The following is a 20312-nucleotide window of genomic DNA, read 5'->3' on the forward strand; positions in this document are numbered from 1 at the left end:
TCACACCTGTCCCTCTGTAAACAAAGCCAGATAGGAACCAAAAAGTAGAATCTTCAATATAAAACTTCTCAAATTATTTCCAGGTTTGCAAAGAAATATGACAGATTCTTTATGCAGTCTCAGATTTTTGGACCCTGTTGTATATTTCTGTCATATTTCTTTACTTCATCGCCTATTTCCTTTGGTGTCTACTTTTGTTTTTTTACTGCAGTATTATTAAGTCTTTCATAATCTTCTGAGCATGTTTTGTCATATTTTGGCTCCCTCTGCTGGTTTCTGGTTCCATCTTCAGTAAAAACGAATTAAGAGCCGAGTGGCAGAAAGTCAGTGAAACCAAATAGTATCAATTGTTCAAATATTGACGAAGCTGCACATCTTCACATTTCAGAAGCAGGAGGGAGGAAATATTTAGGAAATAATTTGGTCATTTCAGCTCAACTTGTATTTCCTGTTGGAATGATTATTTTATTGTCCAACAAATGTAGTGGCGTACAAGGGCAAAGTTTCGATCTAAATATAAAATACCGGTGCAGTCCTTGAGTGAATGTACTTTCCACCACTGTTATTTAGGTGTCTTTATTTGCCAGGACAACATTTGGTCACGGTTAACAACAATAAAATAAAAGTTAAAATGTGCACTTCCATAAAGCATGAATTAAAAATGATCAGAATAAATGTAAAGACGGATATTAAAGTGGTTTGAAATTCACGAGGACATCTTGCGGCTTCTGTCCGGCACGTTCAAGTGAAAGGACGAGACTTCTCCGTAGAACAAAAGGGCTTTATTCCACAATATAAACTCGTAACGTCTTCAGCTACCCCGAGTCCTTCCCCGCCGCTGGTCTGCACGTCAGCAGCGCGTTTGTCCTTCAGCCTGCGACGCTGCGACTCCACCGCTGCGACCCATCCGACCTGTGCAGCTTTCTGTACATCGCTAAAACACAACTCAGCTGAGATCAAGCCATTTAAATCAATTCAGACAAAAGAATTATTGCTCAGATAAATAAAACTATTCTACAAAAAAAAAAAAAAAGAAAAAAAAAAGGGAATAATTATATTAAGATGCATGTACTAAACACTGGATTTCAAAGAAAAAGAACCTGTAATAGTCATTTTTTGCGGGGTTGTAGGGGGTGAAAACTTCTGTCCTCTTAGCTCTGGTTTTAACATGCAAGGAGGTTTCAAAGAAGATAATATTAATCTTTAATTAACTCTCTTCACGGGGTTTCATGGTATAAGACTCTTTCGCGCCGATGTAATGGAATCCCATGCAGCACACTTCACGTCCTGTGTTTTTTGTTTTTTTTTCCATTTAGACGACCACAAACCATTTATAAGAAGAACGAAATATATATAATATATATATGTAAAAATACAAAAAAATAACTAAACATTATAGTTCTGGACAACAAGTCAAAGAGGAGATAGCACCGTTGTTACAAAAGGGTTGGACAGACGGGACGGGGGACGGGACGGGGGATGGGGGACGGGGGGGGGGGACGGGGGGGGGGTGAGGAGGAGAACGGGATCAGTGACACATCCAGACTGGAGGCTCCAATAACGGACAGAGGACTCTTCAGAAAAAAAAAAAAAAAAAAAAAAAAAAAACTCTCTTCATTTTCTCATGTGTCCGTCGTTCAGTGTACACATGACGCAAATGTAGTCCTCCTTCTCGGCCATCTCCGCGGTGACGCCCACGCACACCTGATGAAACCACTGGTTGCAGCTGCCGTCACACTGGACCCAGTCCACCTGCACGCACACGCACACACACACACACAGACACACACACACACACACAGACAGAGGATCTGAAACTGAGCCTGTAATGCTCACCAGCTGTAAACAGCAAACAAGGGCTTGTTTACACAGCAACATTATCATAGAGTCACCTTTCTGCTCTCCTGATGAACCCATGTCCAATATTCCCTCCTATCGGCTGCTCAATGCTTCGCTATGTTCGCCGGCTCGTCTCTGACTGTCCGTCTGCTGTTTGGTGCTGAACAGATTGTGCACTCTGAGTTTTTACAGCTTTATTCAGGGATATCTTTCTTCCATTACAACGCTTTGATGCTGCATTCAAGTGTTGTTCCCCCCCTCCCCCCCCCCCCCCCCCCCCACAGCACCTATAAGCCACTGTAGCTTCACTAAAAGCTTTGTTTCGCTAATGTTCGGTGATTATATTGTTATGGCTGACGGTGCCTTTAAAAAAAAATTATAATATCATATAGTCCCTGCTGCTACCACAGCCTCATCCCTAACCTACGTCCTTTAGAAACCAGGGAAAGGGAAACCAGCTGGAAACTACATGATGGCGGTGGCGTGACCGAATCAAAGCAGTTCAATTCTAGGAAAAACTAAAACAGCTCAAAATGTAATAAAATCGCTGCAGAGAGCTGAGAGGAGCAGACGAGTTGGAGAACAGTTCTCCGTGGGTTCTCCAGTGTGAACGACACCTTTCACATACAGGGTGTCAGGGATCTTTACATAGACTATGTTGATTGCAAGCAATGCTCTGCTGCTTGTGCGTTTCATATTTTCGCTGTAGCTCTCCGAACTGTCCTCTGAAGACTAAATTATTTATGAGTTTATGTTATAAACCGACGATTTGACAAATATGTTTTAGCACGTTGCAGGAAAAGCTGCAGCAGCAGCGTGAACCGGCTCGTCTCAACCTGTCGGTGTCACCTGAGACTCAGCTTGTCAAGTTGACAGTTTTAGAAGGTGAGGCACTTCAGCCCCCCCCCCCATCATCTCCCACAACAGCCCATCAGCTCATAGCAAAGTCAGCTGGTTATATCAGTTACAAACTGTCAGCTGATAATTTTAGGACAGAAGAAAGAAATAATGTATGACGCATGCTTTTTTTTTTTTTATATATCTTTTAGTTTAAGCACTTTACTGACTCCCACTCTCCTCATTTCATGTTTTTTTCCTCACCTCATCTCCCTCTGGCAGCTGACACCTCTCAGCTGGACACACGGCCATCTCCTCGTCCGAGTCGTCGGACTGGGAGAAGTCGGAGCGCGGGGAGGACGAGGTGGAGGCCGGCCTGCGCTGCGGGTTCTTCTTATTCATCTTCTGTCTTTTGTGAGAGGGCTTTTTGTCCTTCGCCCTGCGCTCTGCATCTAAACCTTCCCTCTCCAGATGCCTCTTTGCCTTCTTGTCCGAGCACATCGTGGCGTCCCTCACCCCGTTGGCGCCGTCCTGAAAACAAAACCAGCACAATGAAAGCGATGGTGCAGCAGCTTCAAGGATTTGCACCCGTCCTGTTTGTGGAAAGAGTTGCGTACCTGGTTCATTGGCAGATTTGTTCCCTGAGAGATGAACTGCATGTGTGTGTCACAGTCTGTGGACTCGTCCTGCGGTGGCGACGTGCATCTGTTTGTGTGCTGGCTGCTGGCTCGGTCCAGTAAGATGTGGTAGAGGCTCTGGACCTCCGGCAGAGACACCTGCAGCAGGAGGCCCTCCACCATGAGCTCCTCCAGGTCCTGACTCAAACCTGTCACACGCAAACACACACAGCTTCAAAAAGAATCCTCAGAAATGGACATCAAACCCAGCCGAAGCTCCAATGAAGACGTCACCGACCCTGCAGCGGTATGCATCTCTGCTCGGTGTAGAAGACGGTCTGAGAATGACTTGTCCTATTCCACTCCGGAGTCAAACAAGGAGCCTGTATCGAAGACATCAAACCCTAAAACTTAAACATTTGAAAGTGATTGACGGCGACATAAAAGCGGCACGAGGAGACGGCGGTCGACCTGAGTGTTGTTGTGAGTGTCGTCGCTGCCCGATACCCAGTGGGTGAGTGTGGGAGGGGTTCCCGGTCTCTCCTCTAGTTCCGGCAGGTTACATGCCTCCGAGATCTGCTGCGCTCGGTGCTGCCAGTTAACTGTCCTCTCAACCAGGTAGTGCAGAGCGTCGCCCTCCGGCAGGCGCACCCCGACGCGCCGCAGAGACGCCAGCAGAGAGAGGGCTTTGCTCAAGGGGGGCTTTTCCGACCGCTGGCACTGCGGACAGATCCACGGCTGTGTTTCGCAGGAGTCCGACGGGTCTCTGACGCACACGCTGTGGAAGGCGTCTCTGCAGAGCTCGCACTGCAGCATCGCACCCATGGGCGCCTTCTGACAGAAACACACCCGCAGGTCCATGCAGTCTGCCGTGGGGAGGAGCTTTGACTCGTTTGCTGCCCTGAGATTAGAGAAAGCCTCCATCTCCTGCACCCCCAGCTCCTCCAGAGTCGCCATCTGGCGAATGAAGAACAGGCCGAGTCGGTACACTTCCAGAGAGGCAAAGTTCAGTATTCATTTGTCTGTCATTGTCCTGCGTGAAGATCTGTCCCTCATGCTCTGTCTTTATTCTCCACCTTCAGTCTCTTGTCTCTGTTCTTTAAATATCATTGTAACTCTGTCACCTAAGTGATGTGTCTAATTGTCAAACTTTTCTCTTATTATCTCAGTAAATATTGTCACATATTCCAAACATCCTCTTTGAATACTGTACTTACGGCGGAGGTAGAGTCCTTGGTCTCTGAAAGAGCCTTTTCCACATCACTGACTGTGTTGAGGCTCGGCGTTTTCTTTTTGTTGCTTTTAGGCGATTCTTTCCCTTTCTTGGCCTTCCTCTTTGGAGAACCTCCGTTTCCAACTTCACATCTTGGACACAAGACCTGCAATGAACCAAATAACCATGAGACAGCTGGAACAACGGAACCAGAGATTGACTTTGTCATGTCACCGCGCTGCTCCGCTATCTCCACGTTTCTGCGTTTATCTGAACTGCTCATGCCTCTAAAGCATGAAAGTCACTTTTAAATGTATATATAATGCCTATTTCAATTGGCAAATGACAAGGACTGGCATTATTTTCAATATTGATGGATTTAGTATTTATTCTTTTGATTGATCAATTCATTTTGTTCATTAAATACCAGAAAATAGTGAAAAATGCATGCAGACCCTTTTCAAATGATTTCTTTTTAATTCTAAAATATTCAGTTCACCATCATGTGTGACAAAGTAAAGAATCAAATTCACAAATGAGAAACTACAAATAGAAAATATTTGCTGATAAATGACTAAAATAATTATCAAAAAGGTTGATGCATTTAATGTTGATGACCTAATCATTTAATTAATTAGTTGTTGATCGACTTAGAAGGAATATTCAATGACATATAATTTGTTACTGACTTTCTCTGAACACATACTGTAGAACATTTGTATGCAGCTGTAGTCAGGACACATATACACTCGTTTACATACTTTTCTGTTTCTGTTGTTAGACAACAGAACGAGTCACAAAAAATGATTTAATTGTGATTCAAACTCTGATTCTGACCCAATCAAGATACAATTTTACTATCATATGCTCATGGCAGAACTAACAGAAGAACAGGTGATGTTAAGAGTGTGGCAGCAGCTGTGTTGCGGGATCTGCTGCACTGACATTTAAAATGAGAACATCAGGTCGTCCTCTCAAAGTACAGACGCAAAGCATCTGTTACCACGATGATTACGCAATCTTAGACACAAAGTGTTAAAAAAAACATTGGAAATGTGGATGAAACATTTCTTGTGGACTTTAAAGTCACGATAACGTCATCATTTGTGGGACTTTACCTCCAGTAAGGTGAGAGTCGAGTCTTTCTGAAGGAAAGTCGTCGCTGCAGATTCTTTCCACTCCTGCACTTCCACCATCAGAGACTCCAGCCGGTCTAAAGGCTCCAGGTGGACCTGGATGGCTTGTCCTCGCAGCACCATGTCAGAGAGGCTGTCCGCCAGCGGGACGCATCCGTTGGCCTGGAATTAAATTATATCGGTGTTAAAAATCTCTCTCTCATCAATTACATCCGCTGATGTTCCACCCGGTCATGACGCGTCCTCACCTGGAGCTCCTCGGCCTCTTGAAGCCACTCGCGGGCTTTTCTGATGGTGTCTTTCAGGAGGAGACAGTTTGGGAGGTGAGCTGTGACGCCGGACGCCTTCTCGGCTGCAGCACTAAGAGTCTCGATGGAGTGTGGTGGTCTGGCGGGCCGTAAAAAAACACAAATGATACACTCAATGTAATAAACCGTGGCACAATATCTGAATAGGCTCCACCTTATCTACCAGATCTATAATCTACCACAAGAACTGTCAGGACATTTTGTTCAGAAGATTTTTAAATATTTATTCTCCGACAAATATTTTCAAAACCCCCCCCCCAAAAAAAATATCCCGAACTCAGAGGTTTTGTAGCAAAATAAATAAAGCCTGCATTCATATTGAAAACCAAGCTTCTTCGTATGGAGTATTACACCCAAATTTCTGCACTAAACTAAAAAAGGATGAAGGAACGTAACACCTTTTAAAATTGAAGTCCTGACTTGCGATTAGTTGATTTGATAATGGAGAGAAGAGAAGCACATTCCTGACAGCCATGCCATTAAAAAGCCTTTGAAAAAGCACTAATGACAGTTAATACTGAACAGCACTGAGTACCAATGGAATGAGGGCAGAACTAAACATGATGCTCACTTTTTGTTGGTCTTGTTGAATATTCTAGCAGCAGCATTTTGCACTAGCTGTAATTAAAACGAAGCAAAATCAGGAGCACTGACGTCATATTACATGATTTAGTTACAATCAGTGCAGATAACCTGGACAGAAAGTCAACGCTAAGAAGCAGAAGAACATCTTAGAAATGATTTGGTTTTGGGTTAAGGTAAGAACAACCTATCTTTCACGTGTTCTTGTGGATGTTTCTGAGGGTTCTTTCCACCCTCTGGCTTGCATGTAAACATCATGGTGGATCAGTCAGTGCTGCGCTCACCTGGCTTTAAGCAGACTGCTCGCCTTGTCCTCCCAGTGCTCCGACACGGTGAGCTGCTCCTGAAGGCGTGCCATGGCTTTCTCCACGGACGGATGAGGCGCCAAACCGACGCCCTGGTCGATGAGCCTCCTCATGGCCTCCAGAGTGAGGGTGGCGGGCTGAGCGCTGGCCTGCTGCACCCCCTCCAGCCACCGAGCCTGCTCCAGCCTCACTCGCAGGCGAAGAAGCTCCGGCAGGTCCACGTCGAAGTCGAAGCTGACGTCCAGCAGGCTCTGGATCTCGGCGACTCTGGGGAACTCATCCGCCAGGACCTTCTCGCTGTGCTGCTGGAAGTCTTCGATGCGATTGAGGAGTTCCTAAAAGAAAGAAGACATCAGTTTCTCCAAGGTCAGTTATTGTTTGACGTTCAGTTTGAGGGAAATCAAGAAAGCTACTTCCTGAACAACTAACAATCTGACGTACTCTACTTCCATCATGGCTGCTGTCACAAGATCCTTTTTAAATAGTAGAGATGTTTTTTTTAATACGTTTGAGTATCGTTTTACATTTTGTGACTAAACCTGAACTTTGCAGCAGAGCAGACAGACCATATTGTCGGCATCTTCCAGCCATCTGCAGCTCCAGATTTTTCTTTTCTCATTCTTACTTTCCATTATAAGCAACGCTGCCTTTCTCTCTCTGTATGTCAACATCGTCGAGGAAGCGGGCCCTTATTTGAATGAATTTAAATAATTCAAAACGTCAACGTACAAAACCAACCACGTGTCTACATTGAGTGAGTTAACACGTTAACGACCGGGCAGCTGATCCGTACTATGTGAGCATATAAAGTCACAGGTTCTGGACGATTAAAACATGACACACGAGCTGTAATTAAATTCTACTGGTGTAACAACCCAGGATGCATTTTTCCTGCTCAGCTCACCTTCAACATGGGCGCCTGAGGGAGGCTGCAGGAGAGGTTATACAGCTGCCTCACAAACGAACTCAGCTCCTCCACCGTCAGCTGACTCCGTGACTTCCCACTTCCACACCGATACCTGGAGACAGGAGTCCATGAATGAAGACATCCACCCAACGAAGGCACTACGTTCGGACAGCGATCTGTTGTCTGATGCAGCGCATAGATGTTACCTGGTCTGCCTCTTGCCGTTCAGCAGCTGCTGAGCCACTGAGGAGCACTTCTCTGCATCCTGTGTGACCAGACGCAGCCGACGCATCAGGTCGTTGTCGGGGAACAGTTGCGTCTCTGATTCGGCGAGAAGGGAGCGAAAGACGGGGAGACCTGAGGAGAGAGGAGCCGGTTAATCACAGACGTTCACGGTTAAAATAACTGAGCAAGTAGTGACTTGCTTATCATCAGATTTGATGTTCATATGATTTTACACAGTAAATCTCTCCGCTTATAATATTAATGACAACTATTCCTAAAGTCATGCAGGTGGAGCTGTAATTCTTAAATGTATTCTTCATTGCTTCCAGTCTATTCATTATTATTGTTATAACACCAATTATTATTTAGTGTTATTAAAATCACAGACATATCACATCTGCACAACATACATAATGCACACATCTGCAGTGGATGCATTAAATTGACCTAAATCTTTATTTTTAAATAGTGCAATGATCTGAAAGCAGTAAAATGATCTTGAACGATCTCCAAAAATGACTCTGGTGACTGTGGAGACAGTTGGAGCGGCACATAAACACACCACCTCTCTGTGTCCCATGTCAGTAGATAATCAGGAAGACCTGCATACCAGTTAATAAATCAAAATTAGTTAGCTGAGACATAAAGCTGATAACTGGTGGTACTTTAACAACAAGATGTCAGAAAATAAACGGGAAGCTGAGGAGCTGAAACAAGAAGATTGTTAGACCTTCAACAGAATGACTTATTAATTTGAGCCAAAATACACAGAGGAGCAGAGGAGCAGAGGAGCTGAGGAGCTGAGGAGCAGAGGAGCTGAGGATGCTGAGGAGAGCACAGAGAGGAAGAAGGAGTGTTGCCCTGTCAGACAGCAGCTGTTGGTGGCGGAGCCGTCACACATGACAAACTACATGATCCACGACAGCATTTTTGCTGGTATTAATGGAACATTTGGGAACAGCTGATGAAGGAGTCAGAGAGGTGGAGGAAGCTATAAGAGTGACAAACCACTCAGCAGTCTCTTGCAGATGCACAGTAAAGTTGTATCATCTTAAAACACGTATTTTAAGAATCGTCGTATGTTGTATGACCTAAACACGTACAACTCTTGATAGGGACCTTTAATGTTTTGTTTTCTTGCCGGTTCTTGCTGCTTACCTTTTTTCTTCTCCAGTTTGGCCTCCAGAGTCTCGGTCACACAGGAGGCCCACTTATCGTACAGTTCAGCTCGCTGCTTCACTGCAGTCGTCATGGGGAACAGCTCATCCAGTGTGTATCTGTAACTGCAGCGGCAAACACAACACTGAATTCACGGCTCACACATCGAGATGCTCAAGTCAGGTTCAGGAAAGTTTCCAAAAGGTAAAATATTTCATAACCTACATTTCCTCCGATCACTATTAGCTGCCGCTGACTCAGTTCCAGCGGGACTTACTTCAGTGTGTAGTTGGTGACGGGGCAGGAGCAGAGGTCGGCCATGTGGTGCAGACAGACCAGCACTCCTGGGCTACAGGGACAGGTGACAGCAGACAGGTAGCAGGTGGTCCTGCACTTGGCACACTGCCGCTCGTCGTCCTGGAGGTGGTCGTATTTAGCCTCCTTGCAGTGTAACACACCCTGAAAGTGGGAGACGACAACAAGCGTGTTAAAAGCAAATCCAAGTCAACGACATGCTTCTTTACTGACGAGGAATTCAACTTCACAACCAATATTTAGAGTATGTGCAGAGTAATGTAATAAAATCAACACATTACGCAGTGTGAAGGTGCGTTAATATGACAACGAGGGCTACTGTACCATCTTCTCCAATTGCTCCCTCAGTTCCTGCTCTTCTCGGACCATCACCGTCATGTCCTTGTGGACGGCTGAGGCCAGGACCACGTTGAGTGTTTGTGCCTTTGATGCCATGTTGCACACCATCTCATCGTGGGAGAACACATTGTACCGGCGCAGCATGCGGTAGTGGTCAACACACTGCCTGCCAAGAGGCATCTGGTGGTAGAGAGAAGGGGGAAAAAAAATTACAGCGTTCACAAAAATACCTACTGCAAAGAATTCATGTAAAATTGATCAGAAATAACTTTTAGTCAATCTAGAAGAATCTAGTTCTTTAAGTGGTTCCAGCTTCTCAGATGTGAATATATTTTTTTTATTTGCTCTTATGTGGCATTAAACTGAGCGTGTTCATGTTAGGCTGCTGGCTAAAAGAAGAAATGTGTAAACTTTTGATGGGCTTTTTACATTAACTGACAAAGAACAGAATTGTTTCTTGCAGCCATGCATGAAGTAAAATCTAAAACAAGCAGTGCCAGTCTTTCCCTCTCTCTAGGCCTTTGAAAAACAATGAAAACTCTTTCAACACTGAAGGTAACCTAAATACTGATGCATTAACCAATAATAGCAATTTATACCAGCACATGACAACTACTAAAATAAGCTGGAGTCATTTTTTTTTTTTTTTTTTTTTAATTTTTTGCAATAACTTTGTAAAATCATTAACAATTAAAATGGAAGAATGTCTAATAAAATGAGTTTTCTGTGCTACAAACAGCAAAGACGTGTTGTTTAGCGATGCTCACCCAGTCCACCGTGCAGAAGTTAACCGCCTCAGCGAAGTTGAAGCCCTGATTGAAGCCGCTGTGATAAGCTCGGGGAAACGTGATGACAAACTCACCGGCACACTGGTTTGTTCTGTAAATCTGAAACGGACGGACAAAAGAAGAATCAGTACGAGAGATTCTTTTCATTTAAATACCAGCTGTGTGTTACTGTGGAAAAGAAGTGAGAAGAGCAGCAACGTCGACACGCACCGGGACTCCGTGTGCCATCAGGGTGTTGGGGTTCATGATGGTGACCAGCTGGTGCAGCAGGTCAGGCTGAGAGTCAAACAGCTCTGGGGCCAGTTTCCTCATCACCTCCTCCAGCTGTTCCGCAGCAAAACCAGGAGCTCCGTACCAGGTTTTAGGTTCCCCCCTTGTAGTGAACGCAACACAAGAGTTTACTGACGCCGTTACAGAAATGAGGAGCAACACAAGCCAACGCCGAAGCTTAATACCCGAGCTTCGGCATTAGAAGACTTTTCTTTTTACCAGTGCAGGTAGTTGATGGAGTAGCTCCAGTGATCCTCAATGTGCCAGCAGAAGGAGGAGAAGCACATGCCAACGTAAAGCCACGGCAGCGTCATCCCGCAGATGTCCGCCGTGACGTGAGTCAGCACCGACGGGTTCATCATCGCCAGGTTGTTGAGGTTCCAGCCACATTTCAGGTATTTCTGCAGAAGGAGCGACAAACTCAGATCAATGAAACTGTGCAGCTTAATTTTAGGATGCATTAATGCCATCACATACAGTCCAAACTGACACAACAGGATTTCATAGACACATTTAAGGTTTTGAAAGGACAAACCTCATCAGCTGGGGAAACTTTAAACTTTCCATTCGGAATAGGGAATCCGCTCCCGAACTCCTTGGAGGCGATATCTGCTCCGTACTCGACGGTCACGTCCTCCTCGATGGCTCCGACCAAACGCCAGAACTCTTTCTCCACCAGCTCCGTTGGAACCATCTGAAACAAACAAGTGAGAGACGTTCAACTCCAAAATACTCACAACAAGAGAGACTGACAGATTTATGTTAAAACTTTTTACTACTTACGTGAACCGGCATGTTGAAGTAATCAGATTTGAATGCGTCTGCCATTTGGCCGAACGCACGCAGGGAATAATCTCTGTATGCTTGTTCAAACCCGAAGGCCTCGTGAGGTTTGTTGCATTCCTGTGGGGAAGTGGTTAAATATTATTGTGATAATTATGTTTTGGATCAGCTTAAAACCTGTTAGAGACAGTTCAATAGTTTGTATTTAATGATATCATTATTAATACAGTCTCTCTCTTAAAGGGGACATATGATGCTTTCATGTTTCTCTTTCATTCATGGCTGCTCTGACCACACTTAGTGATGCAATGTGGATTGTAAATCTATTTCTTTTCTTATTTAGAAAAGGTTCAGGGCAAAGTTTGGGCCAACGCCAAGAGAGAGGACGTCGGTGTTCATTTTCTGGACGGGGTTCAGACCTCGGCATAAAGAGCCAGGAGTTAAAACATACTGTTTCAGTTAGCTCAAAGTGAGCACCTACATAAATAAAGATGGTCGTTTTTTTGAGCTGCGAATGATGTAAAAAAAAAATATGCCACAGAACTAAAACACAGACCTAGAAATATGCACGATATATATCCCCTTTAATTCATCAAGAGCCAAACTGGCATCACTTTAATCAAACTCGGCAGTTTCTCCTCACCTGAGCCAGACACTTGGGGCACCTCCAGTCTCCTTTGGGGACGTCATGCAGAGGAGGGATCAGACAGAAAGTGTGGTAGCTGTCGTCACAGCCGTCACACAGTAACAGACGGTCTTCGTCTCCCCCGCTGCCGCACACCAGACACACAACCAGGTCCACCTGGACGACAACAGGAGCAGTTGCCAATGAGACGACTGAAAGAAGCAACTTCGAGATAGACATTTCATAGAATATATTAATTATAAGGCATTTATCACAGTTTATTACAAACATGAGGAGATTTGGAGTAAACATATTTGTGGCCTGGTGCCATTTAGCTGAAATGTCAAGTGAAGTTTTGTTATGTGGTATTTTTGCACATCTGTAAACCTCAGAAAGTGGAAACTAATGCCAACCCTGTAATTAATAATAATAATTATTATTATTAAAATGGAAAAAAAAAAAAAAAAAAAGGAAATTAATTAGTTTTACAGCATAGTTTTTTTTAAGGAGTTTAAACTGACTCTTCTTTCTCCCTCTAACTCGAAGTAATTTCTCGTCTCATACAACCAATCTCAAACCAAAAAACAGATAAAAGATGTTCCTACTCACTGGACTCGGAGGAACAACCGGAGGGATGAATTTCTTGTAACGTGACTTGGTTTTGTCAGCTTCGATTGCTGGTTCCTTACTTTCAACTGGTTCCTGTTTCACTGGAATGGGTATCTCTTTTTCTGCAAGACAACCGGAAATATTACAAACAACATCACAAAGTTCAACACTTACGCTTCTACCTCTACAGAGACTTTAATTTAACCCCACATTTGCTTTATAACACACAATAATTGAGTTGTAAACAGATATAAGGACAGCGTGTAAATTCTTTTGTATTGTCAGCAGTTATACTCTTACAACTATGTTTTACTATGATGTCATTAATTATCTTGTCATGCAACTGACTCCACTTGTCAGATCCCACAAGAGGAGTTATGCTTGTTTGACATTATAATTATATTATAATGTGTTATAAAACATTCACGAGTCCTTACATAACGCTGATAAATTAAAGTAATACGTGTGAGCCGTAAATGCTGTAAATGTCACCACAGTAACTGTTTTTCCGCTCCGGGATGTGGAGTCTGACCTGGTTCTGGCTTGGCTACAAAAGAACCCATCCTCCGCCTCAGGTTCGGCTTGTTGTCACCTGGCTCGCCCGGTTCAGTCTTCACGCAGACGGCCTACAGAAAAAAGGTGAGAGGTGAAACTCCAGGCGACTTAAAACTATTAAAATCATGACGCAAGTGTGAAAACGTGTTGTGAATAATAAGGTCTGTGCTGCTGCTTTCAGGGCCGTGTTAGTCAGGCGTTTGTTGTTCCCACCTCACACTTCATGCGCTTGGCCCTGCGAGCGGTGGGACAGCTGTCGGGCATCTGGGCCGGCTGCCTCTGAGCCTGGTCCTGCAGCTTGGGCTCCTTGGCGTCCTCGCTCTCCTTGCTTCCCGTGTCGTCCGCCGGCTGGACGGGCTTCTTGACACACTGAGGGAAACAGTGAGCCTGTTAAAACATCTTGATGGCTAATTTAAAAAAAAAAAAAAAAAAAAGCTCTCGTGGACCTAACTGGAAATACCGGTCCACTCAAACGCAGCAATCGGTAAGATATCAAAGGAACGGCAGATACAGCAGGAAGTCGCAAACACAGAGAGGAGAGATTTAGGAGCTTAAAAACAGGAGTTGTGAGCGTGGCCCAGCATACATGTTAAAAAGGATCTGCATTTATGATTCAGGGTGTAATAAGATAAAAAAAAAGATGGTTACATAAGAGTATCAGCAGCAACCAAATGTAATTGAAAGACAGGTTTGTACTCATTAGCAATGCTTCAACTTAAACAGACAGTAGACGAAAAGGCCATTAGAAGGATGTGGTTAGTTTCAGTTCGTCCCCTCGAACAAAGAGCGCAGGAACGAGCTAAATCAAAGAGAAGGAGAGCTGAGGCAGCAGCACGCAGGTGATAACCTGCATGTTCCTTTCACTTCTTAGTTCAACTGTTTGCATGAGCAGTTCATTGCGCAGCCAACACACTTAAAACTGTACAGAAGTGTTCTCGGCTGCGTGAAAATGTACAATAACTGAATATAAATGAAATGAACCAGAACATAAACGAGCAGATGTACTTGTAAAGACGCAGGTAGCACTTGAGACGGCTACACAGCGCACGCTTTATTTCATTAAATGACATTTCAGCACCAGATTGCCTTTCGTCATAAAGTCTGCGCTGCATAACCGTCAACGAACTCCTGACGCTTCACACGTATTTTTGTTTTCTGTAATTACAGACGGGGGGAAAAAAAAAAAGAGAAAAAAAAACAAAAATCTCGTAAAATACTTTCACATTTGTCCCAATACACCTGCTGAATGCAGATGATGATGCAGAGCTGAGGATAACTTGTCAACATTCATCAAGCTGGATATCGGCACACCGGCCCAGCTGCGGGTAAACATGCATTTTTGTTAATCGTGAGGCCGAGTGGCTTCTCAACCACAACACAAACATACCTCTTCAAGTTCAGGATCAGCCTCCAAACGCATCAGTTTGGAAGCTGCATCTGGTGCCTGAGGCAAGAGAGAGCTTTGGTAATTAAACAATTTAGAGTGACCTGTCCCAGAGGTCACACAGTGCCAATCCAATGACCTTGGATGAGCTCTCTTGCAGCATCTTATGCAATATGAGGGTGCAAATGCCATTACATGACAAGACACCAGATAATGATTCACACTCAGTATATTAGTCAGACAGCATTTACTTAAAAAAAAAAAAAAAAATTAAAAAAAAAGGAAAAAAAAGAAGACAGCAACAGATCCCTAAATTAAATGTAACATAAAAGTTATAGTCCAGCACAGGACATGCGTCTCTTAATAATGCCGTTCATTTTAGCTTTATATCTTTTACAGGACTCAAACACGAGTCGTTTAGGCAGATTAATGTGCTCTATTTTTCCATTGTGACATTAAATGAATTGCATTATCAGAGATTTGCTTACAGATGAGCCACACACTCATCGGCAACAAGAGACGCCGTCACACTGACGCATGCGTCCGACTCACCAGCAGGTTCGCTCCGCTCTGAAACAGATTGAAGGGATAGAGGATTCGCTCATAATGCCCTCGCAGGTGAGAGCCAACAGCTTTGCCAGGAGCGAAGCCCATCTGATGTGCAATCTTGGTCCATCGCCTGTCCCGACAGACGATGTCAAATCCGCCGTCATCTGCCACGAGCTGAAAAGACGAGGAGTTGCGTTAGTGATGCAGGTTGTTTTAAAGCACGTTTAAATGGAGGTCATTTGGAATCAGTAGTCTACCTTATTTAGCCTATATAAATCCAAAATCTTCCTCTCCACATGAGGAATCTTCAGGGGACATCCCTGCAAATCCCAAAATTTGGCAATCTGGTCCAAGAAATTAAGCTTAACTCTTGTCTGCGCCTGAGAAACAAACGTAAACAATGATAACAGTCGGCTACAAATAAATGAAATCAAAGGAAATCAAAGAAGACAAGGAATGTAGGGCATTCAAGTCACACCAAGACAATCACAGAGGAAAATAAATACAAAAAAATGATCTGAACGAGCTGATATTTACACAACAACATGCAGTCCTGTGTTCTATTGGTTTAAACATAATTACATGATTTAATGCGCTTAATTTGGTTATTTTGAGTTTTGATGAAGTAACATTTAAGTCTGATTATTTCCAGCCTAAATGAGCACTTTATCCATTGTTACATAACTACTACAAGGCTTTAATTGCATTACTCTTCTTTGTTGCATAACTGCTATTATCTATATAGCCTGCATGCGTCTAGTGACTACATGAAGGTAAAAAACAACAACATAGGAGACTATTTCAGAGTTCGGATGCAGAAAGAGAGACTATAGTCAAATGAGTGCTGCTATAATCTGAATAACAAAACTCACCTCCAGTTCATTGAGCCTCTGGATCCGAGGAACAAAGTGAAGTCTGTCAACATCGCAGGCAAACGGAGGCTGCCAATCCTAAGCAGCAGCAAGAACACACACAACGAGGGTCATCATACCACAAAGTCTGAGGTTTACCTGGTTTTAATTCTTGCAGTGACATCTCATGTTATCAAGGCTAATTACTCGTCTTTCAAGAAATTGTCCACTTGTGGCAACTGTGTTGTTGTTTTTTTGAAAGCGTGTGCACAATTCATGGGAGTTTTTTTAATTTTGTTTTATACGTCACCCATTATGGCTCAACTTGTAAGGGGGGGGGGAACAACTGGCAGGTTTATAAACCGATATTAGAAAAGGCAAGATCTGCTTGGTACCGAGTGAACACAGTGTTCCTTTTCACTATGCAACTCATTACAGCAGTCAATAACCGTGTCAATACTACACACAGCATGGCACATACAATGAAAAACACCCTGAGCTACAAAACAGGGGCCCCCCGAGTTCTTGGTTTAAGTGAGTAGCCAACGTCCCCCCACCCCACCCCACCCCACCACCACCACCCCCTCCCACTGGCACACAAAATGGCCAGATGGAAGACTCACTCACCAGCCCAACTTACCACAAAGCCAACATGGAGGACAACACCCTACAACACAGGCTCATACATGAACAGTGGCTCCTTCTCAACAAACTCTTCATTTGATTAACGTGCACCCAATCTGCAACAACATGGCGGATTTAACCACAACTCCCCCCCCCCCCCCAAAAAAAAAGTCACGACTTGTTATTAAACAATAGTCGTCCTATTTAATTAAATTGCAGTGTACTTTTTTTTTTTTTTTTGGACTCCTCCCTACAATATATATATATATATATATATATATATTTTAAAATAGTTCATCCTGGCCTGTGAAATAATAATAATAATAATAATAATAATAATAATAATAATAATAATAATAATAAAAACAACAACAACAACAACATCCTGGTTTCAGTTGCTAATTAGAAATGGACGGGAAAGTGATGGGAGCTCCACCGGGGCTGCTTTCATGATGCTCCTCAACAAATAATCCACATTTTTTTTTAAAAATAAATAAATAAATGGGGGCTGGGAGGACATTTTTAGGGACGAACGGGATATAAGAAGCGTTAAGTTTATACCAGTAATACAATCATCGCTTTCATCATCTTCTTATGAAGAAAGCCCGAATTGGCTTCCGCATAGCCACCTATGTCAAAGCTGCGTGCTACGTTATGACAGGTTCGCTCGGCTGAGCTCGTTAGCTCGCGTTAGCCTCGCCGGCTAAAAGCGGCTCAATGACCCGGACCGCCGAGGCTCTTTTTTTGTTGTTGACACACGGCCGGAACCGCGACCGTAAATCCCACTTTTTTTTCTTTTTTTTTTTAAAGCACACGGACGGTGTTCGTGCGGCCCTCTCACCGAGCTGAAAAGTCGACCGAAATAAATAGCCTCCCCCCCCCAAACAAAAAAAAAAATGTTAAGAGAGGAGGTAGCTTTAGCGGCGGCAGCACAAAGAATTGAGCACCGCCGTACATCCGCCATGTTGAGCAGTCCCTTTAAATCTCTTCTCTCCCCCCTCCTCCTCCTCCTCCTCCTTCCCCAGCGATCGGTCCCATCTACGGCCGTTTTTTAAAAAACGGTCAACTGAAAAGCGGCGTCTCCGTCGTCCTTTTTTTTTTTTTTTTTTTTTTTTTTCTTTTTTTTTTTTTTTTTTTTAAGCGTACTCACCGGAGGCGGACGGACTTTGCAAATGCCCGTTTTCTCGGCGATAGGACGGATCTTGTTGATGAAGGCAAAGGGATCTCTGAATTCTTCCCAGCTCGGCTCGAAGACCGGGCACTCCGGCGGAGGCTCGAACTCGTCCGGCCGAGGCTGGCTCATCGTCTCGGAACGACCCCCGGTCGGGGTTGGTAAAGCCGGACGGGACGGGTCACCGCTTTCGGGACCGACCGGCGCGCTGCTGCGGTTCTCCTGGAGTGAAAATATATATTTTTTTCTCCTCTCTCTCCTGATTTTATTTTCTTATCCCGTGTTATTCACCGTCAGAGTCGGTGGCAGGCAGTCGACATCAACACGAGAGGAGGCAGCTCACACACACACACACACACACACACACACACTCTCTCTCTCTCTCACACACACACATACATACACACACATATCCACACACACACACGCATCCACGCACAGTGAAGAGACTGTTCCAAGGCAGTGAGCACGTCCGCCCGAAAAACTAGACACCTCACGGTTCTTCACGCCTGTGGGATTTCTCAGTTTCTGCAATGTTTGCTGTTTAATCCATTTTTTTTTTATTCCGTACCCAGAGCCAAATACTCTTTCTTTAGTTGTGTAATAAAAAAATAAAATAAAATTTAAAAAAAAAACAGTTGTACATTTTTTTTTTTTTTGTATTATTATGAAACACCATTGTGCAAAAACAAACCACAAGGTTTAATTTGATCTTTTTTTTTTATATATATATATCTTTTCGTTGTTTGTGACTGTATAATCCTCCTGGAATAGAATATTTATAATCCAATTTTACTGCTGAATTTATGAAAGTGGGAGTTCCTGGTGTCCAAATGTGTCGGTTTCAAATGCATTACGCAACACCAAAAATCAAGACCTGAAACTAATACATTAATAATAAATGAATAAAATAACAGTTATTATACAAATAACTAGATAGTCCTTAACCAAAAACAGCGGAAAGATACAAAAAAAAAAAAAAAAAAGGCTAGATTTTTAATAATAATTTCCTCAGCTGGGAAGCACACGCTATTATGTAAAATTTTTGAGGTACTTGCACTTCAGTGTTTCTAATACTTTTTAGCTACAAATCAGAGGCACGTGTTTCCCAATGTATTACTTTGCAGGTACATAATTCAACCAGCAAATTAATTATAATACATAATTATGAATTAAGATAACTTTAATGATCCAAGCTATCAGTTCCACCTTTAAAACCCGGTGTACACTTAAAGCTGGAGTGAGCAGTTTTCTGGAAAAAGAAAGAAACCCATCAGCAGCTCTCCACCCTCCCCTGTCTGTGCTAAGCCCCTCCCACCAGATGAGCAAGGGCATAAACACTAGCTTTATATACACAAGGCCTGCCCGCCTGCCCTGGGTGACCAGCTGCGCTCCTCCTTGACTCCAGATTGGCGAGGGTCCCTCACCCTGTCTGCTTTCGGCAGTACGCGGTGGAGGAGGGGACTGGTTGGCGTTGGCTCACCCTGTTCCTCCGGGTTACCCTTCGGCCCTTCGACCTTCGTCACTCTCCCCGTGGCTTCCGTGCGGGTCTCCTGAGGTGCCATGGCGTGCCTCCGCTGCCTTGGCTTCTCGTTGCCCCCATCAGCGCCCACAGACCTCCCCTGGTGGAAGCTGCACCCGGCGGGGACCAGAGTTTGTCCTTGCAAGAGAAAAACAGCCCTTAATCTGGGCCTCGCTCCAGAACGAATGACCCCGTGTCCTCCACGACCTCCGTCTAAGGGACGTCAGCGGCCTGCTCAAAGGCCTGATGGACTGAACGACAAGGTGCGCATGGGGGGCCAGTGACGGGTTCTCCTCCGGGGCACCCAGTCTTGACCCGCCACCCAGAACCTCAGCATGGTGAAAGCAGCTTCACCCTGGTCGCCCTCCGTGGGCCTCTGAGGGAGGAGAGTTGAATCTGGAAGTTCAAAAGCAACTTTTTCTGCCACTGAATCAGGCCTAATGTCTGAAGGGGATATGCACACGCTCCTGCATTTTGTAGAACAGGCAACAGTAAACCCTCACTCTGAAATGACCCATGATTGGCCTAAAGTTTCCGTCACCGGCTAAATTTCCTAAAGCCTGGACACAGAGCCAGACGGAGGCCCAGAAGGATTTCTGGTCCTCGCTGACCATTTGAAATACAATATATTGAAAGGTTTTATTTCCTACCGACGCCTTAAAAAATTACAATACAGTATTGTTCAGAAATGAGCCAGCTCGTAAAAACACATTTATATTGTATAATCACAAGCAGTTACTTGTGTAAATAATGATGCTTGACTCCGCTGTATGTAAGTAATATTTTTTGCAGTGCATTCT

General features: G+C 44.1%; 1 protein-coding gene across 3 annotated transcripts; it reads right to left on the reverse strand.

The window, feature by feature from the left end:
* Positions 1-560: 560 nt before the first annotated feature.
* On the reverse strand, positions 561-18436 carry kdm5bb (lysine demethylase 5Bb). Of its 3 annotated transcripts, none has more exons than XM_069140379.1 (28): positions 17970-18436; positions 16217-16294; positions 15602-15724; positions 15348-15518; positions 14799-14855; positions 13625-13780; positions 13389-13482; positions 12857-12978; positions 12266-12424; positions 11623-11742; positions 11375-11533; positions 11059-11240; positions 10780-10942; positions 10549-10668; positions 9767-9961; positions 9405-9586; positions 9128-9252; positions 7951-8101; positions 7742-7856; positions 6817-7172; positions 5891-6029; positions 5625-5804; positions 4511-4672; positions 3765-4250; positions 3592-3676; positions 3294-3502; positions 2941-3207; positions 561-1752 (listed from the first exon to the last, which is right to left on the reverse strand). In XM_069140379.1, exons 1-28 carry the CDS (start codon positions 18120-18122, stop codon positions 1615-1617), a joined length of 4647 nt encoding a protein of 1548 aa, XP_068996480.1. In that variant the 5' UTR covers positions 18123-18436; the 3' UTR covers positions 561-1614. The 3 variants fall into 3 exon arrangements, with proteins under 3 accessions (XP_068996480.1, XP_068996479.1, XP_068996481.1); XM_069140378.1 differs by having other exon boundaries at positions 12266-12472; XM_069140380.1 differs by lacking the exon at positions 14799-14855 and having other exon boundaries at positions 12266-12472.
* Between the last annotated feature and the right edge of the window lie 1876 nt (positions 18437-20312).

Source organism: Embiotoca jacksoni, unplaced genomic scaffold (assembly GCF_022577435.1).
Source record: "Embiotoca jacksoni isolate LCO1_2020_lvr unplaced genomic scaffold, fEmbJac1.0.p SCAF_9, whole genome shotgun sequence".
Taxonomy (NCBI): Eukaryota; Metazoa; Chordata; class Actinopteri; family Embiotocidae; genus Embiotoca; species Embiotoca jacksoni.

What these genes read in the sequence shown, in the direction of transcription:
- kdm5bb (XM_069140378.1), bottom strand. Translation starts at nt 18,122, where the DNA reads ATGAGCCAGCCTCGGCCGGACGAGTTCGAGCCTCCGCCGGAGTGCCCG. An exon ending in ACTTCTGCACGGTGGACTGG is followed by an intron (nt 9,962 to 10,548) that starts GTGAGCATCGCT and finishes CTCTACCACCAG; the next exon opens with ATGCCTCTTGGCAGGCAGTG. An exon ending in GTCACCAACTACACACTGAA is followed by an intron (nt 9,253 to 9,404) that starts GTAAGTCCCGCT and finishes TTGCCGCTGCAG; the next exon opens with TTACAGATACACACTGGATG.